At 60.3% G+C, this 15,751-nt stretch overlaps 4 protein-coding genes across 6 annotated transcripts in view; 3 read left to right on the top strand and 1 right to left on the bottom strand.

Moving 5' to 3' along the window:
- Positions 1-7,884, top strand: part of SIK3 (SIK family kinase 3) — a 68,490-nt gene extending 60,606 nt beyond the window's left edge. For 2 of the 3 annotated variants that reach the window (XM_083878113.1, XM_083878115.1), the window contains exons 20-25: positions 580-940; positions 1,202-2,061; positions 5,631-5,794; positions 6,497-6,629; positions 6,722-6,889; positions 7,209-7,884. In XM_083878113.1, coding sequence (XP_083734239.1) covers positions 580-940; positions 1,202-2,061; positions 5,631-5,794; positions 6,497-6,629; positions 6,722-6,879 — 1,676 coding nt within the window. In that variant the 3' untranslated portion in view covers positions 6,880-6,889; positions 7,209-7,884. The remainder of the gene's footprint in view (positions 1-579; positions 941-1,201; positions 2,062-5,630; positions 5,795-6,496; positions 6,630-6,721; positions 6,890-7,208) is intronic. The other variant, XM_083878114.1, reaches the window with a different exon arrangement.
- Positions 7,885-10,001: 2,117 nt separating this feature from the next.
- On the top strand, positions 10,002-11,650 carry APOA1 (apolipoprotein A1). The gene is made up of 4 exons (XM_083878193.1): positions 10,002-10,078; positions 10,223-10,278; positions 10,577-10,730; positions 10,812-11,650. The coding sequence occupies exons 2-4, from the start codon at positions 10,236-10,238 to the stop codon at positions 11,407-11,409; spliced, it is 795 nt and encodes a 264-aa protein (XP_083734319.1). The 5' UTR covers positions 10,002-10,078; positions 10,223-10,235; the 3' UTR covers positions 11,410-11,650.
- Positions 11,651-12,028: 378 nt separating this feature from the next.
- APOC3 (apolipoprotein C3) lies at positions 12,029-12,764 on the bottom strand. The gene is made up of 3 exons (XM_083878182.1): positions 12,565-12,764; positions 12,328-12,454; positions 12,029-12,221 (listed from the first exon to the last, which is right to left on the bottom strand). The coding sequence occupies exons 1-3, from the start codon at positions 12,620-12,622 to the stop codon at positions 12,125-12,127; spliced, it is 282 nt and encodes a 93-aa protein (XP_083734308.1). The 5' UTR covers positions 12,623-12,764; the 3' UTR covers positions 12,029-12,124.
- A 1,163-nt stretch (positions 12,765-13,927) lies between these two features.
- On the top strand, positions 13,928-15,712 carry APOA4 (apolipoprotein A4). The gene is made up of 4 exons (XM_083878138.1): positions 13,928-14,174; positions 14,284-14,350; positions 14,474-14,600; positions 14,710-15,712. Exons 1-4 carry the CDS (start codon positions 13,974-13,976, stop codon positions 15,635-15,637), a joined length of 1,323 nt encoding a protein of 440 aa, XP_083734264.1. The 5' UTR covers positions 13,928-13,973; the 3' UTR covers positions 15,638-15,712.
- Positions 15,713-15,751: the final 39 nt, after the last annotated feature.

The following is a 15,751-nucleotide window of genomic DNA, read 5'->3' as shown; positions in this document are numbered from 1 at the left end:
TGTGATCCCATCAAACCCTGAGGAAGCAGAGTGGGGTTTGCCAGGGCTCCTTTCCCCCCCAGCCCAGGCCCTGCACAGTTTGCTGATGATGTAAAAGATTCTCCATCTGGCAGCAAGGGCTGGTGTTACCGAGAGCTCGCGAGAAGCTGCCAGCTGGAATGTGCTGTCAGGTTCCTTGTCACAAGATCCTTACTTATCACTCCCGGGGTGGGGAGGAAGGGCTGATATGCTCAGGTTTATGCAAATCACTGTCAGCTCTGCAGAGTTTCTGTTTTGGTGCAAGGGGCTCTGGCTGTGACCTTTGCACGCTGGCACAGCATGACAGAGCACCCATACGAACACGTACTGGGCTCCCAGCCTGGCCCAGAGTCATGGAATGAATCATAGCATCATAGTCTGGTTTGGGTTGGAAGGGACCTTAAAGATGATCCCTTTCCAGCCCCCTGCTACAGGCAGGGATACCTTTCACTAGACCAGGCTCATCCAAGCCCTGTCCAGCACTTTGGGGAATGGAGCCGATCTCGCTCCCGAGCCTCACCGTGAGCTGGCAGGGGTGCTGAGGCTCTTTGTTCCTTGTAGGTGCTGCCTCCCAGTCCCAGTTCCAAGGGATGCCATCCCACAACACAATCTTCCCGCAGTCGGGTAACTGTTCCCCTCCCCCCACCATGGGGCTGACTTGCCTGGCCCTGCAGCAGCAGCAGTCGCAGCCCCAGCAGGTCACCATCCAAGTGCAGGAGCCCGGGGATATGGTCAGCAGCAGCCTCCTGCCCGGAGCCTCGGTGGGCGGGCAGGGCCTGGCGTCCCACACACGGGGGATGTCCCTGAGCCCCAGCGCCAGCCAGATCCAGATGCAGCACCGTGCCAACCTGATGGCCTCCCTCAGCTACGGGCACCGGCAGCTGTCCAAGCAGCTCAGCGCCGACAGTGCCGAGTCGCACAGGTGAGAGCCCCTCCCTCTCTGCCTCTCCCGGCTCGGGGCAGCACTGTGGGCAGGAGGGAGTGGGAGTCTCAGCAGGAGACGTGGTGTCCTTGCCAGTCAGTGCTGTGCTCGCTCTCTCCCTGTCCCTGGGAAGGAGTTGGTGAGCCAGGCCAGGGCTGCTGTCCCACCTGCCTGGGGAAGCCCCTCCCGTGCAGGAGCAGCTCTGGCTCTCGCTGAGCAGTGTGGTCACTTGTCCTTTTTCTTGTCCTCGAACGTGAACAGGTATCCCCCCACCAACTACGACCAGGTGCACTTACACCCCCACCTGTTCCCGGAGCAGCCCCGCGTTTCCCCCAGCAACTACAGCCCGCCAGGAGGGGTGGGGTTCCCTGCAGCCCAGCAAGCTCTGAAGGTCCCACAGCTCGACCAGTACCCCAGTTTCCCTCCGAATGCACATCAGCAGCAGCAGCACTACACAGCATCGGCACTACAGCAGGCACTGTTGTCTCCGACACCTCCCGACTACAGCCGACACCAGCAGGTACCGCACATCCTCCAGGGACTGCTTTCCCCCCGGCACTCGCTCACGGGGCACACGGACATGCGGCTGCCCCAGGCAGAATTTGCACAGCTCATCAAACGACGGCAGCAGCAGCAGCAGCAGCAAGAATTCCAAGAGTTGTTCAGGCATATGAGTCAAGGGGATGCTGGGAATATGGGCACCAGCATGGGACAGAACCTTTCAGAGCGCCAGTCGTTGTCTTTGCCTTATCAGAGTGCTGACACATACCACCCCCAGAACAGCCCCCAACATCTCTTAAAAATCAGGGCGCAAGAATGTATCCAGCAGGTCCCTGCCTCAGTGCCACCGCCGCAGGGATATGGACACCAGCCAGCCCTGTTCCACTCAGAGAGCATGGAGGAGGACTGCGCCTGCGAGGGAAACAGGGACAGCTTTCCTGACAGTAAGAGTTCAAACACATTGACCAAAGGTTGCCACGAGACCCCTCTGCTTGTAAACGCAGGAGGGCACGGGGACCCCGAATCTTTGCTAGGAACTGCTAATCCCGCGCAGGAGCTGGGAACGCACCAGTACAGGCATCAGCCCACGCCTGGATTCAGGAATAAGGTGCCCAGCAGAGGTAAGGCTCCCTGCTGCCCGTAAGGCCAGGTGTCCATCCGTGCCACAGCCACTCACCTTCCTACCCAGGACACCGTCCCACCTGGCACACCAAGGGTTTCCTGACATATTTTGCATAGCACAGAATTTCCAAGATTCTTTCTGGCTTTTGTGGCCTGAAGTAAATTGCAGGCACAGCCTCTGTAATAAACAGGGTTGAATAAGGAAGGAGCCTGATGGGCTACTTCCCTTGGGAATTTGACCTACTTCTCCAGGCAGGTAAAGACCGGGGCCCAGCTTGCTGCCATCTTTTCTGGGATGCTGCATGGTCAGCCACAGGTTTATTCTTGGTGATGATGTTCCCCAGCCCCAGTAAACACGGGATAGGAACAGCTCAGCTGTTGCTGTAGCAGTGTAGCCATTTATTCCTGCTCTTAAGCACAGACCCTCAAGTCCAGGCACTGCTAAAGCTCCCACAAGCACACACATTAACAGTGTTGGTCAGGGTCCTGTGGCTCCAGCAGTCTTGCAGCCTCTCTGGCACTTTGGGAAGCAGCAGCAGCAAGATTCTATCCCTGCTTGAACTGGGAAGGGTGGATTCCGGAGAGAGTGAGTTTCAGCTTGCCATTAGGGTTTGAAGACCTTTCCTGCTCCTTGGAAAGCAGCTGCGCCTTTGCTCCTTGGTGGCTGCTCTGGCAGCACTGGGCTGTAAGAGAATTCCTGCCTGAGCTGTAATTACAGGCTCCTCTGCAGGAAAAACACCCTCTGAGCCCCTTGCTAAGAGGGCTTTGAGGAGAGGCTGAGCAGGCAGATCAATATTCCCTGCAGGACTCGGGGTTCTGGGCTGAAGCCACCAACTTGCCCTTGGCACTCAGGGCCCTATTGCAGAGGAGCAGTGTCCAGGGCACAGGAGGCCCAGCTTTGTTCAGGGACACAGCACGGGTTTGTTGGGAAAGTACCAGGCTGAAATAGGCTGGCTCGGAGGGCTGAGTGGGGCTGCCAAGCCCTGACCCCCCAGAGCGTGGGCAGGGGGCAGGAACAAGGCTGGGCTGTGCTGAAATCCTCCTAAATTCTGAATTCCTGATGTGTTTGCTCTCAGAACTCCACTTCCCTGCTGTGCTCAGAATGGGGGGAATTGCCCCAGGATCAGTGGAGGTTGGAAGCTCTGGAGGGGTGTTTGGTACAAAATCATGAGTCTCAATCTTGTCACTGTAGCCCATTAGATAGACAGTGAGGTTTGGTGAAGTCAGAAGCCAAATCTCAGCCCCCACACTGCTGATGCAAGGACTGGATACACAAAAGAGAAGGACTTTAGACTGCAAGGCCTTGTAAATGAGTAAAAGCAAATAAATGTTTACAAATAGGCTTGTGTAAAGCTCTTCTGACAGGGCTGTTTGTAGTAAACTATGTCCTGGGATGCAACTGCTTGTACCTTTTTCCTTATGGCCTCCATAACCCACTTGGACTCAGGCCTGCACCGCTTCAGGTCCAGGCAGAGTCACCTCAGAGCTTCCCAGGAACCTTTACCTACAGCAAATCCTACACCTCTGGGCTTCTGACCTACACTGAATCCTTCATCACTCAGTTTTCCCACTACTGATCTACACCAAATCCCGTATCCCTGGGCTTTCCCACTATTAACCTGCACCAAATCTTACATCCTGGCTTTTCCCACTCTTTTCCTTAGACTGTGTAACGAGGGTGCAGTTTGAGGGGTATCTTCTCTCCCTGCCTCAGCTCCCCAGATGTGTTTTCCCTGGAGCAGAGCGTAACTTCCCCGTGGCTCAGGAGTGTCTGTGCTTCCAAGGGCATGTGCTGACTGATCACAAAGCTCTAGATGTCTGTGGAGCATCTACCAAGGATGGCAGCCGGGGACCTTGAGAACCAACCAAATCTGTTTGGGATGTGACTGAGCTGCCTGTGAACGGCCCTGCTCCAGTTTTGCTCCAACATAGCCATCCCAGGGCCGGGAGCACTGCCCGTGGGAAACCTGCCTGGGCTCGGCACGGAGGGAGCCGAGCTGGCGGCAGCGTCGTGCCAGCATCACATGCCACAGTGACACAAAGGATGTGGGGATGAAAGGCTCTCCTCTGCAGGGTTGGGGGTGTCAATTCAGGCTGTCTGTCCCTTGATCCAAAGCAGCATCCCCAGCGGTGCAGTGCTGGCACTGGAAGGCAGCTGCTTTTTGGGTCCTAGCTCTTCCAGGCTCAGGGTCCTCATCACCTGCAGCGCAGGGGCTGGGGATGGGCCTGTTTGTGGAGCTGGAGCAGCAGGCTGCTGGCCCCAACCACTGTTCCCACAGTTGGAGCAGCATCCCAAGCAGTGTGTGGGTGGCTCTGATCCACTAACATCTGTTACCTCATGTTTTCCTTCTCGCTTTTCCGGGAAAGCTGACTGTTAACCGCACGTAACCCCATGGTTGTGCAAAGGCAGGGGGAGGCTGCATCTGCATCTCTGACTGCCCCGGGACAGGGCTCCAGCAGGAATGCCACATTCCTGATGGAGGAAGGGCACGGGGACCAGTGTGCTGCCTGTGCTGTCCATGCTCCCCTGCCTGTGAGCGGCATGGGGACCACATGGGATGGGGTCTCACTTGAATTCTGCTGAATTTGTGGACAGACTTTGGGACTGCCCTGTGCAGGGCTAGGAGTTGGATTTGGATGATCCTTGTGGGTCCAAGTGGGGACGTTCTAGGATTCTATGAGATATCTTTGGGGAGCAGTTTTGTGGCAGTTGCAGAGCGAGCTGAGCCATGTGGTGTCCCAGCACAGCAGGACATCCCTTCCCACTGGCCAAAGCCCTGGCAAAGCTCTTGCTTTGTGAGGGATGTACCTGCAGCTGTGTCACCTCGGGGCAGCTCCCCAGCGCTCGCAGCCACGTCGGGCATTTGTGCTCGACATGGTCTGTGCTCAGCAAGCTTAGCCCTGATGACAGGCTCCTCCATGGCTCAGGACATTATCCAAAACATCATGTACTCAATGACGAGAGGCTTTGCCTGATAGGAATGTGGCCTTTACCCTCAGTCACAAGAGCTTGCAGTGCAGATGGACTTTGCCAGGCAGAACACTGGTGTGCTCCCGCAGCCAGATTGTAGGAGGACAGGGAGAAGTCATCTGATAAAAGTGAAGATCCTGGCCAGCTCTTCCAGCAGGATTATGTTGCTTACAATTGCCAAGGGGCCCTGCTGGAGCATCCCATGTTGGAGGCTCCCTCAGCTCTTGTGTAACAATGTGGGCAGGCTGGGGGTCGAGCTCAGGCTCGAGGGGAAAGCAGAAGTGGGAAAGGGTCTGATTCCTGTGCTCCTGCCCCAGTGCCTCCAGCTTTAGGCTGCTTTTGCAGACCTGATGGAAGACAGCAAGCACTGGCATCTTTTGGGATATTAATGCTGGAGGGACAAGCCTGTGTGAGTGAACCTGGGGGCAATGGTGCTGTACCACTCCAACTGGAGTGGCCAGGGGTCCTGTCCTTGCTAGGACCTGTCAGCAGCAAGGACTGTTTGTGTGTGGCATCACATCTCAGTTCTGCAGTGGAACAGGAGATGCAGGTTCCTTGTACTAACCTGTCCTTTTTCTGTCCTGTCTGGTTTTCAAGAGTCCATCGTAGGGAACTGCATGGACAGGAGCTCCCCCGGCCAAGCCATGCAGGTGCCTGACCACAACGGCCTGGGCTACCCCGTGCGTCCCTCCAGCAGTGAGCATCCACGGCCCCGCACCCTGCAGAGACATCACACCATCCAGAACAGTGATGATGCCTACGTAGGTGCCTTTGCCTCCCACGTCCCTCCTCTGAAACAGCATACACAGGGCTCTGCAGACACATCCAGCCCAGCTGTGGGTCCTGCAGTGCTGTGAAGGAGCTGGGCATGGTAGCCCAGACCTCAGTGCTCTGTGCCCTGTGGGGTTTGGGGTGCTGGGAACTGTCCTGCCCAAATCTTGATGTGTGCTTTGCTCCAACTCCCTTCTGTTGTAGATGAGAATGACAACTTCACTGGTTCAGTGGTACCCAGTGACAGGATGAGGAGCACTAGAACACAGCAAGTTCCACCTCAACATGAGGAAGAACTTCTTTCCATGCAGGGTGGCAAAGCACTGGAACAGCTGCCCAGGGAGGGTCTGGAGTCTCCCTCTCTGGAGACATCCCAAAAACACCCAAATGTGTTTCTGTCACCTGCTCCAGGTGTCCCTGCCTGGCAGGGATTTATGCTGGATGCTCTCCAGATCTCCTGTCCAACCCCAGCTATGCTGTGATTCTGTTAGTTCAGAGGGATTTGGACCATTCAGTCCATCCTCCTGTTGAAGGGACAGGCTGCACCCAAGCTGGGCATGATGCAGTTCTTGTCTTTCTAAACACTTGCTGAAGGTTTGCAGAGTCTCCCTGGGCACCATGTCCATGGGCAGATGGGGAACAGCAGGATCCTCTCCTGAGCTCCCCTTGAGTATGTCCTGCCATGTCCACAGGTGCAGTTGGATAACTTGCCTGGGATGAGTCTGATGGCAGGAAAAGCACTGAGTTCTGCTCGGATGTCAGACGCCGTGCTCAGCCAGTCGTCGCTGATGGCCAGTCAGCAGCTGCGGGACAGGGACGGCGAGGGTGAGCCCTTGGGCTGCCCATGGGGCAGGGGGCTGTGGGCAGCTCCTTGGGGAGCTGAGTCACAGTGCCAAGTCACCTCTTTGCCCTTACAGACTGTGGGGAGAGTTTGGAAGGTCAAGAGCACGCGAACCTGGGTGATGGCAGCCAGCACCTCAACACCTCCTGCTACCCCTCGACGTGTATCACAGACGTCCTGCTGAGCTACAAGCACCCAGAGGTGCCCTTTGGGATGGAGCAGGCAGGGGTGTAACCAGGAGGGAGTGAGTATCCCTATGTCCTCTCACCACACCACACCTCGGGCTGCCTCCATGGCCTCACTTCCATGGGTTGCCTTCCCTGCTCATTGCTCCATTGGAGGGTTGTGACATTCCACTCAGAGCTCCTGTGCTGAAGCTCTTTGCTGTTCCCTCACTTGCCCAGGGACAGCATCCCTCCTTCCAGGCTTGTGCTGTGCTCACACCCCTCTGCATGGCAGGGTCTCTCTCCTGGGGCAGGGTCAGGAGTGGCCTGGGGATGCTGGAGGGCTGTAGGAGATGTGCCATTCTGGTGTCCCCTAACATCTCTCTCTCTCTCTTGCAGGGTTCGTGTACAGCTTTGAAATGAAAAGGTCCATTTTAAACCAACAGTATCTAGCAGCATTGCGCCAAATTGCCGTAGTATTTCTGACTAACTGGAATACCATGGCCCCTTTCCTCATCCTCACTTCATCCAGTGTGTCGTTCCTTTGGGTTCTTTAATTTCTGCCACACTTGCCTGTAACTCCAGCTACACCCAGAGCCCTGAGCCCGACACGGAGGATCGGCCTCGGCGCTGGGGCTGCTCTTGGGGCTGGCCCTGCCCGGGGCTCCTCACCAGGCTGAGCCTCCCTGAGCCTGCCGTGGGCAGGTCCAAGGGGACTGGAGCCACTCTTGGATGGAGGCCACGCTCTCCTTCCAGTCTGTTCCGCCGCACTGGGGGGTGTGGGCCTGGCAGCGCTGGTGGGGGCCCTCCCCACCCCGGTGCAATCCACTTCTTGTCTCACCTCTGTCTGCTCTGTCCCCTCTCGTGTGTCGGGGTGCTGACAGGATCATCCCTGTCCTCCCTTCCCTTTTCTTTCCAAATCTGCCACGACTTGGGGTTTTTTTCTTTTCCTGGCTAATGTAGGGCAGATGGATTTTTCTTTGTTTCCTTCGCTTTTCCTCCTGATCACGTAGGAATTGTTTTTTTTGGTAAATGTTGTTTTATTATTATTGTTATTAATAAAAGGCAAAAGGAATTTCTGTTTGAGAGAAATTTTTAACTAGATTTTGTTCTATATGAATTGTGACTTGCACCTTTTGTTCAAAGTATTTTATTTCTTTTAATGACATTGTACTTGTGACTGGTTTTCTCTCGTGCCAGTGGCGACAGTGATAATTCTCCTTTTACAGTCGGGACGTGCAGAGGTCTCTTCTTTGTCCCTTTTCCATCCTTCCCGTGGTGGATAGAGCGGGAGCCGCCCCCCCCCCCCCCCCCCCCCCCCGCCGGGGCTCAGGAGCACGTGGTGTCACCCTTGCCTTTGGGACCTGACAAGCTCCAGCTCAGATCCTTCTTACTGACATTTTTTCTGGAATATTTTTTAAAACTAAAGGAAACATCGATCCAGCCCTCCTGACTTTGCACAGAAGGAAGTGTGAAACCAGCACGGCAGAGGTGACTTTGCTGTCCTTTACCCCGTGCCTCTTCCCGGCCTCCCCTCCTCCGGGAGAACAACGCCGACGGCTCTGCGATCCCGACAATCAGAGAGGAGGGAAGGCAGCTCCGCAGCCCGGCCGAGCACGGCCCCTCACCCGGCGCCTGCGGGCTCGGGGAGCCCGCCGGATCGAGCGGGGAGGGTGGGAAACGCTGAAAGCCTTTTGCTCTGTCCCTTTGGTTCATTTTCCTTTTGTTTACATGACACTGTATCCTGGGAGAGTCGCCGGGCCCCCCGCAGCAGCAGCCGCCCCGCAGGGCCGTCACCGTGCCATCCGCAGTATCACACTTTTTTTTTATCATGGCTTTGTATTGTAGTAATCAATACGCGCAGTATATGTTGAATGTATATTAATATACTTTGCTATTATTTCTGTTTTTTGGAAATGTCAGAAGTATTTTTTTTTCTTCCTCATTTATGTTGGACTAAAAACGAACAGGAAAAAAAAGTTTCAGTAAATCTTCAGTCCATTTTTTTGTGGGTCACTTGCAACTAGTCAATTAGTTGGACAGTGGGATCATAACAAATAAAACCATGATTATGATCTTCCCCGGGCTCTTGTTTGCCTTGTTGCTCAACGCCAGAGTTCAAGGGGCAGCAGCTGCTGTGTCCCCAGTCCATCCCTGGGGCTGTCACTTCCCCCGGGCTCCAAAACCAGACTTTTGGGTTTCCCAAGCACCACCCCCCCCCCCCCCCCCGGCATTCGTAGCCCCCCTGGCTGGGTTTCCCAAAGCCCTCCCAGCACTCGCAGCCCCCCTGCAGCCAGAGCCCAGCAGAGCCCAACTCACCGTGCGGGTGTGGGGAAGGGCAGTGCTGCACTCAGCCCCTGCCCGGGCATGTGCCGTGGGCACAGTCTGGGAGGTGCAGGGAGCTGTGTCTGTGCCTCCAGCAGCCTGCAGCACCTGGGGTGACAATACCCATGCCATGCCCTTGGGGTGCCCAGCGGGCTGGGCTGGGGCTGCAGGGAGCCAGTGCTGCCTTGTGAAACAGGACCATCATCCTCGGCAGCAGCTCCCCCTGGCACTGCCAGCCCTGCAGCCCCATGTGGCCCCTCTCTCCCTGTCCCCTCTCTGCCCTTGGCGGGTCGGGCTCAGCCCCGTGCGCTTGATTCCCGTGCATCTCTGCACTGGACAGTGAGACAGGGAAGCACCTGGGATTGGCTTGGGCTGAGGGGAGTTTTGGGGTGGCCGTGCCAGTGCTGATGTCTACTCTGAGCTGAGTCTTCGCTTTGCCGAGGTCCCAGCGAGGGCTGGCGTGGGCGGGCGGGGGCACAGCTCCTCTGAGTTGAGGACACAGCGGGAAAAGGGGGTGACGTGAGCGGCCCGGTGAAGGACGGGGCACAGACCCGCGGCCGAGGCGAGGGGTCCGGGTACGGCAGGCCAAATCCCTGCGGGAATAAACCTTGTCCCCGGGCCGGCGGCCAATCCCTGGGGGCTGCGAGGGGCCCCGGCAAGGCCGCAGGGCCAGCGGGAATCTGGGTCACCGGGAGCGTAAACAGCTCCTTGGCCGGCGAGGCGCGTCCCGCCGGGAGCTCCTGTTTGCTCGCCGCCCCTGCCAAGCCCGCGCTCCTCGGCGATGCTGCGCGATCCTTGAACCCTGCGCGCCACATCGCCCGCCGGGAGCGCGTTCCGGGGCCGCCGCGCTGGCTTATCTCCTCGGAACTGCCCCTCCGGCATAAATAGCGGCGGCGGAGCACCGGCCGCTCAGACTGGACGAGCAGCAGCGGTAGAGAGAGCTGGTAAGAGCCGGACCCGCGGGGACAGAGCGGTGCCCCTCGCCCGCCGCTCCGGCGGGGACCCCTCGAGCCGGGCTGGGGGCTCAGCCCCGTCGGGGTTGGATTTCCCGGGGCTCTCCGCGCCAAATTCTCTTGCTCTGCCCGCAGGTCCAGCGCGAAGATGAGAGCCGTGGTGTTGACCCTCGCCCTGCTCTGCCTGACGGGTAGGTCCGGACGGGGCTGCGGCGGCTGCGGATTCCTGCGGCATGGATGGAGCAGCACGGGCGGGATGGAGCAGCACGGGCGGGATGGAGCAGCACGGGCGGGATGGAGCAGCACGGGCGGGACGGGGAGGCTGAGCCTGACCCGAGCGCTGCTGGAAGCCGCCGGTTTCCGAAGCGCTTTGCAAGTCGGGCTGCAGCCAAGGGGCTCCCTGGTCCCCTCCCGAGCCGGGCAGGTCCCCGGCAGGGCTGGAGCCGTCCCCGGGCGCCGTGTCCTGAGCACACTCGGCTCTCTCCGCAGGCACCCAGGCCCGCTCCTTCTGGCAGCACGATGAGCCCCAGGCACCCCTGGACCGCCTCAAGGACATGCTCGATGTGTACCTGGAGACAGTGAAGGCCAGCGGCAAGGAAGCCATCGCCCAGTTCGAGGCCTCCACCGTGGGCAAACAGCTGGAGTAAGTGGGAGGTGTGTGGCGGGGGGCTGGAGGGGGGGGGGGGGGCCGGGCACCATGTGTGACCTCCCTCCCCTCCCGCAGCCTGAAGCTGGGCGAGAACCTCGACACGCTGGGCGCGGCCGCCGCCAAGCTGAGAGAGGATGTGGCCCCCTACTACAAAGAGGTGCGGGAGATGTGGCTGAAAGACACCGAGTCCCTGCGCAAGGAGCTGACCAAGGACCTGGAGGAGGTGAAGGAGAAGATCAAGCCCTTCCTGGACCAGTTCTCTGCCAAGTGGACGGAAGATCTGGAGCAATACCGCCAGCGCCTGGCCCCGCTCGCCCAGGAGCTGAAGGAGCTGAGCAAGCAGAAGGTGGAGCTGCTGCAGCAGAAGCTGACCCCGGTGGCCGAGGAGGCGCGAGACCGTCTGCGCGGGCACGTCGAGGAGCTGCGCAAGAACGTGGCCCCCTTCAGCGATGAGCTGAGGCAGAAGCTGAGCCAGAAGCTGGAGGAGATCCGGGAGAAGGGCATCCCCCAGGCCGCTGAATACCAGGCCAAGGTGGTGGAGCAGCTCAGCAACCTGCGTGAGAAGATGACTCCCCTGGTGCAGGACTTCAAGGAGCGCCTCACCCCCTACACCGAAACCCTCAAGGCCCGTTTCCTCACCTGGCTGGAGGAGCTCCAGAAGACCGTGGCCTGAGGCGCCGGCGGGCGCGGCCAGGGACTGACACAGCCCCTCTCCGCATCCGCCCCGAGGGCTCCCTGCCCTGCCCCGGGTGCTTCTCCTCAGGGGGCTCTGGGGACAGGCTGAAGGAGCCCCGGGCCAGCCCAGCCCCGGGGTGTCCTCCCCGGAGACCCCCTCCTCCCCTAGAATTCCCTCCCCAACCCGGCGTCGCTCTCGGCTTTGCCTCCCTTTTGACAAATAAACTTGACTTAAGTTATTGGAGCTCGCTCAGTCTTTGCAGTGGATGCTGGGGGGGGCAAAGGGGTGCTCTGAACTGGGGGGCCCGGTAGGAGTGAGGGGAGACAGGGAGCTGGTGAGGGGTGCCCTGGGCTCGCCCAGCACTGAGTCCAGCTCTGGCCGGGGTGCAGCCGTGTTTAGCCCCGCACAGGGCTCTGGAGTACGGTGGCAGCGAATTTGCAGGACCTTGTGTAAACAGTACCGGCTCCAGCCACCCTGGGCACCCTGACACGGCTGTGTGACATCAGGTGATAGACAGCTCAGTGCTGGTGTCTATCCCAGCCCTCCCTCTCCCTGCGGGTCACACTCCTCCTCCTTGCCACCCCCCCCCTACCCAACCAGTGACGCCACCACAGCGTTTGTGTCAGGCCTGCTTTATTGAGAGCACCGCGACAGCGGCTGGGAGCTGGGGGGGTGCCCAGCCCCAACAGTTCCCGGGCGGTCCCTGGGGAGGCTACGGGGCCGGAGTCTTCTTCAAGAGCTCTGCCAGCTTTTCCTTGAGCCACACCAGCCGCTGCTTCGCCAACTCCGCGTTGTCCGACAGCCACTGCCTGCACCGGGAGGGGACGGGAGAGGGTCAGCACAGGCTCCCCGCCGGCACCGGGGAACAGGGACAGGGACGGGGACAGGGACAGGGCTGGCGGGGTTCGGAGGCACCTGGCCTGCTGCGCCGCCTCCGAGTCCCGCACCCTGCTGAAGGCGTCCTTGGCCATGTCCGTGGCTTTCTGGGCTAGCTCCTGCACCTTCTGCACCAGCGCCTTGGGCTCCTCAGGCGGGCTGGCCCCTGCAAACACGAGCCTGGTGGGACTGGGGGCACGGGACTCCGCGGCTGTGCCCCTCCGTGTGTGCCCCCCAGCACCGACCCCTCCTCCTGCGCAGCCCCCCGGCCCTTACTTGCTCCCACCGCCAGGACGGCCGTGCAGGCGAGCAGGAACAGCAGCGACGCCTTCATGGCTGGGGAGAGAGCAGAGGGCAGGATGTGGGGCAGCACGGGGGGCACGGAGGTTCTGGCCTCGTCCTCTTCCCAGCACGACCCTCACCGGGGAGGTCCCCACTCACCTGTGCCGGGCTCTGTGGCGTGGGGGCAGCCCCGGGCTCCCTCTTTATACCCTCCCCACGGCCGCCCTGGGGGATTTGTGCAAAGGTCAGGGCAGGGCGCGGGGGGGCTGCAAGGGCGCTGCGTCCAACCAGGAGTTGGGAAATCCCGCGGAGATGGAGGCTGCTGGGGCCCCGCGTGTCTGTGTGTGCGCGCATATACCCGTGCATCCCTGTGCGTGTGCACACGCGTGTGCGCAGCCGGCCCGGGCAGGGGACAGCCCTGGGCACGCACGGCACAAGGGTGACATCCAGCGGCCCTGTCCCCGGGCACGACGCCCTCGGGCACCGTGAGGCTCTTCGGACCTTTGACACTGCCGCCGCCACCGCCTGGCTGGTTCCTGCCGCTGCCCGCAGTGCCCTTTGCCCGCTGTGACACATCCCCGCGGCTCCGCGGCCCCCGGGGCGGGGTGGGCTGGGCCGGGGCCTGCCCGGAGCCCGATGCCCACGGCCGGGGACACGCACGGGGCCCAGCTCCATTCCCAAGCACCGTGTGGCTGCAGTGCCCTGCAGTGTCCCGGCCCCTTTCCTGTGCCAGGGCTCCCTCTAGGAGCCTGGACTGGGAAGCAGGATGCCATCCTGCCTGTGCACGGCCTCGTGTGTCCCCCAGCTCCATCAAAGTGTCCCCCTGAGGCCGTATCCCACCCCGCTGCCCAGCCCAGGCACAGCACAGCCGGTGGCAGAGCTGGGAGGTCCCTGCAGCATCCCCAGACCCTGTGTCCCACTGTCCCTCTGCCACCCATCCCACAACCACACATCCCAGGTACTGCACTGCCAGCACTGATAGGGCCATTGCTGCACCCACAGAGCACCGAGGTGTTGCTTTAATTTTTCAGCCTTCTGATGTTTTACATCTCTGTACTAGAGTTTTTCACACATTGTAACATAAACAAAAAATTATGTTTAGTAAACTGTCCATTCCTTCCTGAGGGAAGGACAAATTGATAAACTTCTGGTTTGACCAGTGGGGTCAGAGAGATGTCAACTTCATCCCCCAATCTCTGATCAAACTCTAAAAACTGTGTAAGTTAAAATCTCAAATAAACTTTCTCTTTTTTTGTCTCACAACCTGACAGTGTGAGTGTGATCTTTTCATGTCCATCTGGTGACACTGAGGTGTCCCCTCAGCGGGGTCCCTGGAGGGGCTTAGCATGTCCTGTGTCCCCCCACCTGTGTGTGTCCCTGTCACCCCCCTGGGGCTGTGGGTGATGTCAGGGCTCTGGGTGATGTCAGGCCTGCGCACACGTCAGGCACTTCCACGTTGTGCCCGTGCTAAAGTCCAAGCCCTTGGTGTGTCACAGCCCGCGTGGAAGCTGCAGGAGCTGCATAAATACTGCTGGGAGCTGCTGGCCCTGCAGGCATCACAGCAGTGGCAGCACAGCAGTGGCAGCATAGCAGTGGCAGCACAGGTGAGCAGCTGCTGGGCTGGAGGGAGCCAGGGGCTCTATGGCCTCTGGCAGGGGGCTGGGGACTGCTGGTCCCTGGGGCTTCCTTCACCTCCACTTTATACTCCCACAGGAGTCCTCAGCATTCAGGATGGCGCCCAAGGCGGCCGCCCTTGTCCTGGTTCTTCTTGCAATCTCAGGTGAGGTGACATGAGGGTCCTCGGTGCCAGCGGGATGGTCCTGCCCTAGGGCAGGGATGGGACATGTCACTGATGTCCCTGGGGGAATGGGACTGTGTGCACTGACCCCAGCACCTCCTGCAGGGTCCCAGGCTGATGTGAACCCTGATGAGGTGGCCAGTGTGATCTGGAAATACTTCACGGAGCTGGGCAGCAATGCCAAGGACACGGTGGACCAGCTGCAGCAGACCGAGATCAGCAAGCAGCTCAAGTGAGCCGAGTCACAGTGCTAGGAGGCCGGGGGGTCGGGGGACTCAAGGGGGGCCAGGCAGGGCCTGGCGATGTGGGCACACAGCCCCTGACGTGTCCTCTCTCCCCAGCACCCTGCTGAAGGGCAACCTGCAGACTGTGAGCGCCTACGCCGAGGACCTGCAGGCGCGGCTGGTGCCCTTTGCCGCCGAGATGCAGGCGCGGCTGGCACAGGACTCCCAGCGCATCAAGGAGCAGATCCGGCAGGAGCTGCAGCAGCTGCAGGCCAAGCTGGCGCCCTACGCCGACGAGGTGCATCAGCAGATCGGCACCAACATCCGGCAGCTGCAGGCCAAGATGAGCCCCTACGCCGAGGAGCTGCGCTCCCGGGTGGACCGCGGCGCCGGGGAGCTGCAGCGGGCGCTGGAGCCCTACGCGGCCGAGCTGCGGGAGCGGCTACAGGACAACGCCCAGAGCATTCAGGCCTCGCTCAGCCCCTACGCCGACCGCCTGCAGCAGCAGATCGACGGCAGCGTGGAGAACCTGAAGGAGCGGCTGTCGCCCATGGCGGACGAGCTGAAGGCGCAGGTGGAGCAGAGCGTGGCCGAGCTGCGGCGCGGCCTCAGCCCCTACGCCCAGGAGGTGCAGGACGGCCTCAACCGGCAGCTGGAGAGCCTGACCCTGCAGATGGAGCGGGCGGCCGAGGAGCTGCGCACCCGCCTGGCCACCAGCTCCGAGGAGCTGCGCGCCCAGCTGAGCCCGCTGGCACGGGAGCTGCGGGAGGCGGCCAGTGGAGACGCCGAGAGCCTGCGGCAGCGCCTGGCGCCCCTGGCCCAGCAGCTGGAGCAGCGCGTGGGGAACACGCTGGAGGCCTTCCGGCAGCAGGCGGCTCCCTTCGGAGAGACCTTCGGGCAGCAGCTGGTGCAGCGGCTGGAGGAGCTCCGCGGGAAGCTGGACACGGGCGCTGCCGGCGTGGAGGATCACCTGGAGCTGCTGGAGAAGGAGGTGCGGGAGAAGGTGGCTGCTTTCCTCAGCACCGTCCCACCCCCAGAGAATTAAACCGCCCCGCCCGGCCACTCACACACATTCCGAGCATTCCTGGTCACTTCTAGTGGCAGAAATAAATCTCCTTGTTGATGCACGTGCTGGTCCGTGTCCTTCCTTCCCGCAGCA

This window comes from Zosterops lateralis (assembly GCF_965231275.1).
Source record: "Zosterops lateralis genome assembly, chromosome: 25".
NCBI classification, from domain to species: Eukaryota; Metazoa; Chordata; class Aves; order Passeriformes; family Zosteropidae; genus Zosterops; species Zosterops lateralis.
The sequence above is the reverse complement of the archived record's forward strand: the minus strand, read 5'-3'. Positions and strand labels throughout refer to the sequence as shown.

Excerpts from the sequence above, each read along its gene's own strand:
- APOA1 (XM_083878193.1), top strand. The coding sequence starts at position 10,236 with ATGAGAGCCGTGGTGTTGACCCTCGCCCTGCTCTGCCTGACGG. Across the intron at positions 10,279-10,576 it reads CGCCCTGCTCTGCCTGACGG|GCACCCAGGCCCGCTCCTTC; the intron begins GTAGGTCCGGAC and ends CTCTCTCCGCAG. Across the intron at positions 10,731-10,811 it reads ACCGTGGGCAAACAGCTGGA|CCTGAAGCTGGGCGAGAACC; the intron begins GTAAGTGGGAGG and ends CCCCTCCCGCAG.
- APOC3 (XM_083878182.1), bottom strand. The coding sequence starts at position 12,622 with ATGAAGGCGTCGCTGCTGTTCCTGCTCGCCTGCACGGCCGTCCTGGCG. Across the intron at positions 12,455-12,564 it reads CGTCCTGGCGGTGGGAGCAA|GGGCCAGCCCGCCTGAGGAG; the intron begins GTAAGGGCCGGG and ends TCGTGTTTGCAG. Across the intron at positions 12,222-12,327 it reads GAGGCGGCGCAGCAGGCCAG|GCAGTGGCTGTCGGACAACG; the intron begins GTGCCTCCGAAC and ends CTCCCGGTGCAG.
- APOA4 (XM_083878138.1), top strand. The coding sequence starts at position 13,974 with ATGTCAGGGCTCTGGGTGATGTCAGGCCTGCGCACACGTCAGGCACTT. Across the intron at positions 14,351-14,473 it reads GGTTCTTCTTGCAATCTCAG|GGTCCCAGGCTGATGTGAAC; the intron begins GTGAGGTGACAT and ends CACCTCCTGCAG. Across the intron at positions 14,601-14,709 it reads GAGATCAGCAAGCAGCTCAA|CACCCTGCTGAAGGGCAACC; the intron begins GTGAGCCGAGTC and ends CTCTCTCCCCAG.